At 43.7% G+C, this 9417-nt stretch overlaps 1 protein-coding gene across 3 annotated transcripts in view; it reads left to right on the forward strand.

The window, feature by feature from the left end:
- Window positions 1-9417, forward strand: part of elk4 (ETS transcription factor ELK4) — a 50404-nt gene that overhangs the window by 22325 nt on the left and 18662 nt on the right. For 2 of the 3 annotated variants that reach the window (XR_006829071.1, XM_046075957.1), the window contains exons 3-4: window positions 5013-5762; window positions 6887-7126. Coding sequence is in view for 2 of the 3 variants with exons in the window: in XM_046075957.1 (XP_045931913.1) it covers window positions 5013-5762; window positions 6887-7126 (990 nt within the window). In the remaining variant the exon portion in view is untranslated. The remainder of the gene's footprint in view (window positions 1-5012; window positions 5763-6886; window positions 7127-9417) is intronic. The other variant, XM_046075958.1, reaches the window with a different exon arrangement.

The following is a 9417-nucleotide window of genomic DNA, read 5'->3' on the forward strand; positions in this document are numbered from 1 at the left end:
GAGCACCAAAACCTACCCCGACAACACCGGCCATGCGCCCCAGAGACTCCCGAATGCCCCCACTGTGAGAGAGCTGGCAGGGGGAAGCAGCGGGAGCCTCACCTCTGCCGAAGAGGGCCCACGCGAGGAGAGGAGACAACGGGCCCCCAGGCCCAGGGACACACCACCCGCCCAGAAATGAGCAAAGGCCACAAGCCCAAGTCCCCAGAACCCTAGGTCAAGGGCGGGCCCCCACACACGAGCCAACCAACACTACCCCGCTACCAATCTAACTAGCGGCACACAACAGCCAAGTAATGCTGCGGTAACTTGGGCAAAGCTAAAAACAGGCTGATACACATTTTCCCGTTTCCATAGTTACACTACACGGACGTGAATTTTGTGTTGGACTCATAACATGTACGTTGTTTTGCATGTTAGAGCTTCCACGGTGACAGCATTATTGTCTCTGATGAAGACTGCACTCCAGAGCCAAGCACAGACCGGGACAGGCCCGGGGTCGAGGTGAAGCAGAGGAGGGAGGGCAGCCAGGGTCCAAGGAAGAAGAGGCAGGACTGGGAGGACGAGGTGCAAGCCAAGGAGCACATCTTCTAGGACCTGCGTCGAGCTTCACGCACCAACAGCATATGAACAGGTGTATATATATACATATATATTTTATCCCAGTATACTTGTATCAACCACTCTCTGTTTCTCAGGTGGTTCCCCCTAAGCCCTTTGGTGTCAAAAATATATTAGTATAGTTATTACCTTTTTATTGTTTACTGATTACACCACTAACTACTCTGCTTCAGCCATTGGCTTATCTTTGTCACGTACATGTACTTAACTTCCGGCAGACTTCCGCAATCAATCCATAACAAGTAAATAACCATAGCTGCCAGTCAAAGAAAATAAACGTTACTTGGCCAAACTGAAATGTGATAAGGTCACACTACCAGACCCGTTGAACAAAAATTTGAGACAAGAATGTTTTTCTACAGACCTGTCTGATTTACCGCAGTGTTTCCCACAGAATGACAGCCTAACGGTGGCGAGCGCGGCGGACGGATTTGTGCAGCGTGTTCATGATACTAACCATTCAATACACTGTTTTGTCACTGGTCGCTGTCAATGTGTTTGCGAGAGAGAGAGGGAGCGAGTGAGAGGAGGTGCTGAGCGAATATGCGCTGCGTGCAGCTCTGCAATCAAATACAAGTTTTCCCAACTACTGACGATCTCTTCTGTAATTCTTTAATGTTATTTTAGGTTATCTTGGATTTTTACGATGATGAGAATTCCATCAGTTAGCCGAGTTAATAAACGTCTCAACATCGGGGAAAGGCAATCCGGCATCCTGCCACCTGCCACTATCCTGACTTGGCAGTTCCACATCTGATCTGAGTGTCCGTGGCTACACTCCGGCCCTCTCCTCTGCGCTCCAGGGGGGCTGATGAAACATTTAGCGGACATTGATTAAAAATCTGAGTTGGCACTTGGCTTATTTTATTTCTTTTATGATTGAAAGGTGCTGTATGGAGTAGTTTGCCTCACAAGCACAAATAAAACTTCTGGTTTGAATGTTTATTTGATAAAGTGATAACATGATATGAATTGAAATTAAATATGTGGGAGCCATCATGGTCTATTCCTCTCACATTCATTTTTATTTTGTTATTAAAACACTACATACATGATCAAATTTCTATTGTGTATTAACAGAGATAATTAGATTTTTGATTGAATACTTCATGTTCTTTCCAATTTGGGGTTCTAACAACTATATATTCCTTTACAGGCCAGAATCTGAGGACTGTGGACAACATCCAGACTACTGTTTCCATGCACCACTCAAGGCTGACCTTCCAGACCCAGGACAGAGTAACAGACAGTTCAGTGGGGCAGCACACAGACAGTTTGTAGTGTGGCAGTGTGGAGCACTTAGACACATTGTCGTGATACTGAGTTGCTGTTTCTGGAAGACATGCAACTGTTATCCAAATAAAATAGGACAGTACAGAGGTTTAATCCTAGCAGGGTGGAAGATGTAATGTCACTAACTGACACAGTGCTACACAAATAATTCCATCCACTGTGTGGATGATTACCTGTACATCTAAAAGAAAATACAAAGATATTTTTCCCTGTTCTGGATAATATTTTCATTCTTTTTTAAATAAAACATTGAAAATGATAAATGCCTTTTCTTTACACTTGCAGAATAAATCAAACAACTACATTTACATCTTATGTCTTCAATAATGATATCTGAATATGGTACAACACTTGTTTGTTATTATTATATACTACTAAAACCTATAACACAAATAGATTATTTTTTAAACATAATTAAAAATATGTAAATACAGGATGAAAGACAAGGTGTGTCCAGAGGTGTCCTGACTGATTATGAAGACAGTTCAGACTTTACTCGTAGCATCGTATCACTGCTGTGGAGATTTAAATATAACACAGTCACCTCTCTGACATGATAACCACATTTCAGAACCAACCATATTACTTCTGTTTTATATTTTGCTGCATCTAGCAACACAGTTGGGGCAGGGACACCTGACTGAAACCCATGTTGACGGGGATTATCAGGTCTCCTGGTTCTGCTTCTAGGCATCTCCTAAGTAGTAGACAACCGGAGGAGGAGGAGGATGGCAGGATTGTGGATGATCTGCGATGTAACTGTAGTCCTTCGCCACCTTCAATGAGTACAAGCTCCACTTCCTGGACGTTTTGTTATACACCTTGCTGTACCTGATAAGACCGCAAGAGGATCAGCTTAGTGAAAAGTTTCTAACACCTGACATTGTTCTCTTATACAGTAGTTAGCATTTCCACATAAACTGCAATCAAGACAAATCAGCACCATCTATCTGTATTCCTCATACTGTTTAATATTTTTTGACTCATCACTTACAAATGTATTGAGTAACATGCATAGGAGTAATAAAAATGCACCATATTGAACTGTGTCATCGGCTTTTCTTGTGGCTGGTCTGTGGACATGGTGGTAGTAATCCAGGCCAGCATGGTCTGATCAGCATACACTGGTGAGAAGTACAGCAGGGCTATGGAAGACTCCATATCTGCAGCTGACCTGAAGGCACAGTAGAAATAAAACATACAGGAATTTTTACTTCTGGTAAAATAAATGTGGCATAACAGCACCAATTACAGTAAAAGGTTTTCACACAGTTCTGTGTTAGTACAGTATGGTAGTAGTCAGTAGGTTGTGCTATGTACAAATGTCCTATAGTAAGTGGCTTATATACCAGAAACGCAGGTACTCGGGGACCCTTAGCCAGCGTTGTTTATGTACAGTAACGTTGATGTCTTTCTCATAACTACAAAACACACAGCTACATCACCACATTTGTAAAATGTCTTCACATACAGCGTAACATACAGTCAAACAACGCGACACCAGATAACATTAAACACACAAACAGATTAGATAGAAGGTAAAGATAAGCGTAAACATAGTATAACAGTGAACATAGGTGGTGAATAACTAAACCAGCTGCTGTTTTCCTGCTCAGCTGCAGCTACAGACAAATCATCGTCTCTCTTCTGGCTAGCTACACCAGCTCGTAGCTACCATTAGCTGAATGCTAAGTAGGTAGCTACGTTTGCTAGCGATGAAAGTAACACATTACCATCAAAATGAAAAAAGCCAGATTACCCGTCCAGCAGAAATAAAGCGACCACAGTGTAACTTTTCAGCCCCATGGGTACCACGACGCTGAAGTTACCTTCCGATTCGGCAGTTAAGGGGAAAGGAAACTTTAGAGAAAGTTCACTTACGTTGCTTTTTTGCACCTCTTACTGCTGTTTCAGGCTTTAACGCTGTCTGAAACACTTTTTTAGATTTGAAAAAACTTTATTTTATTTGTGAAAATGAAAACAGTGTGTGTGTCGGTGTGCAATTTCACTGCTTTTTCTCCACATGCAGACCACAGACCAGGTTATGGCTTTGCCTAAAATGCATAACTGCTTTCACAGCAATAATAGGTGCAAAAAACGGAGAATCTATGGCTCAGGAACTTTCCCTTGACTGGCGTTGGGGTACCTCAGTTGTCACCATCGTTGAAAAGCCACCCAGATATTACCACCGGTCTGACTGCTTTTCGCGTCGTCAGGTCTGAGAGAGCTGACTGGGTGCGCGCATGTGGGCAGCTCCTGTAAGCAGCAGGGCTGGTAGCCATGGTAACGAGGGAGAGTGACAGTCACCCAGCCAATCATTGCATTTGGTCCGAATGGAAGGAGTGCCTGTGTTTTCCAGAGGTCCTAACTTTTTAATATGTATTGGTCTATAAACACAGTTTCAAAAAATATGACAAAAAAAGTTTTAGAAACAACTTTCCTACCCTGCCTTTAAACCCTTGTGCATCTTTGATCTACAGAATTGATGACTGACACTGAATGAATTAACTAGACACAGCTCTAAGGGTGCTTAGGGACTTGAGCACCCTAATATTTTAGCCCAGCACCGGGTTCCAAAACATAAAAGAAAAGATTGTCTTGTATCCTGAGAGATGACAGATGTTTGTCAGTCATAATTAAACCAATTACATGATGCCTAAGTTGTGTAACCATGGTGTTTTGAAGACTGAGAGGGAACTTTTTCCTCCAGACAGCTGCACCAAAGAGTGCACCAGTTAATTGCGTTCCAGAATGGTTGAAGTCCTCAGCTCGATGACAGAGGAAGAGGGGGGTGAGGGCTGTCTGCCACTGTGCTTGTGGTTTGACCCTGTGGGGTTCTGGGCAGGGCTGCTCTGGTATGTTTGGCTGCAGCATTAGTGGCTGCTAGTTTGGTACAGACAGGAAGGACAGAGCTGTCCCACGCACCAGGCTTTTCTGTGGTCACTCTTTTATTTTTTACTCCCGGTACCTCATTGGGAGAGGCATACTGCGTGAGAGGAAAGTCTTGTTTCTGCCTCGTTGATAATGATTCACTTTTTTGCTTTTTAATTTATTCACTTAAGAGTATAAACTAACCAATCCTTTTCTGTGTCTTACAGAACATCATAAAGAAGGTAAATGGTCAGAAGTTTGTCTATCGCTTTGTGTCCTATCCCGACATACTGAAAGGAGACGTTGCTATCCGAGAGGGTGGGGATGTGGTTGCTGGGGGCAACCCTCCCCTATTGAAGAGAGGAGACAGCACTCTGCAGGAGTGTGAGTCTGGTGATCACAGCAAGGTAGGAGGTACTTCAGCTGCTCTGGGCTCCAGCACAAAGCAGTCAAACCGTAACGACTACATCCACTCTGGCCTGTACACCTCCTTTACCCTCAACTCTCTGCAAAATGGACGGCAGCTCTTCAAGTCCATCAAAATAGAGAACCCAGCAGAGAAGATGGCTGACAAGAGAGGCCTCACTGCCACAGCCCATAGCCAGGAGCAGTTGCCCCAGTCACAGCAGTCAACTGCTTTACCATCTGTAATCAAGTTTGGAAACACCCCTCCAAAGCCAGCACCAGCACCTCCTCCTCAGGTTGCCATGGAGCCAACCCTAATATCCAACCACTTGGATCCTCTGCAAGTTCCACCCACGCGGGCCGAAGACATCAGCACACACTCCTCCTTGCCGTCCCAGTCTGTCTACTCATTTGAACATATCCGCCCATCGGAACCAGCGTTCAGCTTACCAGACCTGACCTCGGCCAGCCCGTCTCCAAGCCTAGTGCCTGACTCCTCCCAGGAGCTGGTGATTGACAGCGACATAGAGTCTGGCTCTTCTCAGCCCACAGGCACTCAGGCACGGGAGAAGGCTAGTATACATACAAACACATGTCACACGATGCTAGTTAAATAAGCCATCTTCCACACAAGTAGCCACCTGATTCATATTTTATTATAAATATTCATTGTTATATGAACAATTGAAAATGTGTGTCATCCATTCAGTAGTCATCAGCATCGTACCCTAAAAACTACCAGCACAGCAGGAAATAATAGTACAATTCATCACACCTTTAATTTCACTCAGCATGAAAAGCAAAACCAGTTGGTTGCTTCAATTCAGTTCTGTGTTAGTATCTATTTTAAGTTGAAAATATTACATTGGATTGTGACACTTCCAGTGGTTAATTATTATATGTACAAAATGTTACAGATTAGAATGAAAATCACTATGGATTCATGTTTTACTGATACATTTTCAATGAGCTGTATGTACTACCTACGGCACAGATGTCCCTCTTGTATTGACCCAGATAGATCAGTGGTCGGCAATAGGCGGTCCGCGGGCCAGAACCAGCCCACCAGCAATAATATCTGGCCCACCTGCTTTGATAGCAGAAAAAAAAATGTATAAATTGATAGCGGCTGGTTCTGAAATAGATCTCAGTCATGACAGATACAGTTACTCACACTATCACTTCCTCTTAAGTGATTGTTTTACTTTGAAGAGTTCTGAACGACATTCAAAAGAGTCTCTGGCTTACCTGACACAGCTCTGAAAAAGCCATCAGTAAACGTGTGATTGAATTCCCCTGAATTTCAGGGAAATGACAATAAGCATCCATAGGTTTATGAATGCAGATCAAACGCCGGGACAAACACACACTGCAGCACATGCTTTATTGTGAGCATGTGCAAAAGTGTCCTTATAATCAATTTGTTTAACATGGGAGAAAAAAATAACCACAGGTAGTTGGAATTGATCTTTCAACCTTCTATATGGGAGTCCCGCACACTACCGACTGAGCTAAACATGCACACAAGCACATAAAGACACGGCCCGCCATGTAACGGCTTGAAAAAAATTTGGCCTGATGCCAGAGTTGTTTGCCAACCGCTGACCGAGATTAGAATAAGTGTAAAGCCAAAGTGAATCAAAAATGATACTGACAAAACACATGTAGAAATGGTTACCTGTCTCTGGTCCACCAGGTGGACAGTGGCATTGGTTTGTCTGGAGATGAGACCAGTTTGGTGGATGCTGAAACCAGTTCATCCTCAGTGAGCAGCAGCACCACAGTCTGCACCCAGAGCTCAGGGAAGACACGCAAGCCACCCAAGATCCTGCAGATCAGCCCGCCAACTCTGCTTGTCACCACTTCCGACTTCTCCCCCATGAACCTCTGCAGCCCCTCTCTACCTACTGCCTCTCTCACACCAGCAATGCTACAGGTAAGGGCGTGGATTCATCCTCATTTGGTAGTGAAGTGCATTTTATTGAGGTAAAACCAAATTTAAGCAAAACCTTTCCACAAGTAGTGAGACAGTTTCAAATATAAAATAAACATTTAGCCCAAACTTCTCATGGCAGCAGAATGAAAGATGCATGATGGGCAGTAAAACTGGCGAATGTGTGGGATGGCATTGCTTTGGGAATATTAAATCTTTATTTACCTCTAAGAGTTGATAAAATGAAATATGATGATTGATCAGATATGCCCACTGTAGACGTTCTCTCTCTCTTTCCCTGTAAATTATAAACCCGACAGCGCGGTTAGTAATAGTTTAACCACTGACAGAGATACAGAAATGTCATATATTACTGTAGACTATAGTGTTGTCACGATACTGGAATTTCTAACTTCTTCTTCTAATACTTTGAAAAGGAATATTTCATACCATTTTCAAAATACCACGGGGAAAATTGACAAAACATTGATTAAATAACTGATTCCTTAGGTCTGATAGCTCTGAGGGGGATGAGCTTAGTTTTGAGAATTAAAAATGTCTGTTTGGAAAACAACAGGACAGCTATCTTATCAACAACAGTTTACTGGGCCATCTTGTTTAGTACTTTAGTGATGTTGAAAGGGAACTTCTCCAACATCTCCAGGTTCTTTATAGAGGACTGCGTGTCGGTCCTGCAGATGAGACGAGGATTAGATAATTAGATAATCACAGCACAGTAGGGCGGGACTTGTCGAAGCTGGCAGAGAAAAAACGTGATTCAACCGGAGCAAACAAGACGAGAAGACAGTGCTGTGAGTGACAGGAGGCGGGGCTGTGTGGGCACTGCAGCGTTGTGTGTATCAGCTCGCTAACGGGGAGAAGAGAAGAACATTTTCAGGATCGATACTGTGGAAAAGGAATAATGAAACAGCTGGAAATATTCAGAATCGATATGGTCTAGTTGTATGATTATATTCAACATCTTTTACCTGTCTAATTATGACTTTTTGCTGCTGTAATAACACAGTTTCCTCTTAGTACACATTCAATGATCTGATAATATTTCTGGTGAGTGGCTTTCAGTTAAGAACTCTGCATTTCCTATGAACATGCACATTGGTGGATTGCACACCCTAGCGTTAACTGAACCAGTTAATAACCAGCTTTGTGATACCAGTTATCCAGCTCAGTAGAGCCAGGCAGCACAAAGACAGCCAATTGAACTCAGCTGGTAATACAGGCCTTAATTGCGGGATTGCGGGAGACCTTGTTATTCAACTTGGCTTATGTGCTTCCCCTCTTACGTTCCCTCTTCCTGTTTCTAATCGTACAAAGTCCTGACAGATCCTGACAGATTATTAGCTGCGTTTCGACCAAAGGAACTATAGGTTTTCATTATATTCCAATAAAATCTGATGTTAATTTATAAATTTTTTGTAATGCTTGTATAACAGTGTAAATTTGCTGTCCCCTCAAAATAACACACCACACAGCCATTAATGTCTAAACCGCTGGCAACAAAAGTGAGTACACCCCTAAGTGAAAATGTCAAAAATTGTGTCATTATTTTGTGTGGCCACCATTATTTTCCAGCACTGCCTTAACCCTCTTGGCATGGAGTTCACCACAGGTTGCCACTGGAGTCCTCTTCCACTCCTCCATGAGGACGTCACGGAGCTGGTGGATGTTAGAGACCTTGCCCTCCTCCACCTTCTGTTTGAGGATGTCCCACAGATGCTCAACAGGGTTTAGGTCTGGAGACATGCTCGGCCAGTCCATCACCTTTACCCTCAGCTTCTTTAGCAAGGCAGTGGTCGTCTTGGAGGTGTGTTTGGGGTCGTTATCATGTTGGAATACTGCCCTGTGGCCCTGACTCTGAAGGGAGAGGATCATGTATTCAGTATGTCACAGTACATGTTGGCATTCACAGTTCCCTCTGAACTGTAGCTCCCCAGTGCCGGCAGCACTCATGCAGCCCCAGACCAGGACACTCCATCCACCATGCTGGACTGTAGGCAAGACACACTTGTCTTTGTACTCCTCACCTGGTTGCTGACACACACGCTTGACACCATCTGAACCAAATAAGTTTATCTTAGTCTCATAAGACCACAGGACATAGTTCCAGTAATCCATGTCCTTAGTCTGCTTTTCTTCCACAAACTGTTTGCGGGCTTCCTTCTGGGACGACGGCCATGCAGACCAATTTGATGCAGTGCATGGTGTATGGTCTGAGCACTGACAGGCTGACCCCCCACCTCTTCAACCTCTGCAGCAATGCTGGCAGAACTCAT

Source organism: Micropterus dolomieu, linkage group LG18 (assembly GCF_021292245.1).
Source record: "Micropterus dolomieu isolate WLL.071019.BEF.003 ecotype Adirondacks linkage group LG18, ASM2129224v1, whole genome shotgun sequence".
NCBI lineage: Eukaryota > Metazoa > Chordata > Actinopteri > Centrarchiformes > Centrarchidae > Micropterus > Micropterus dolomieu.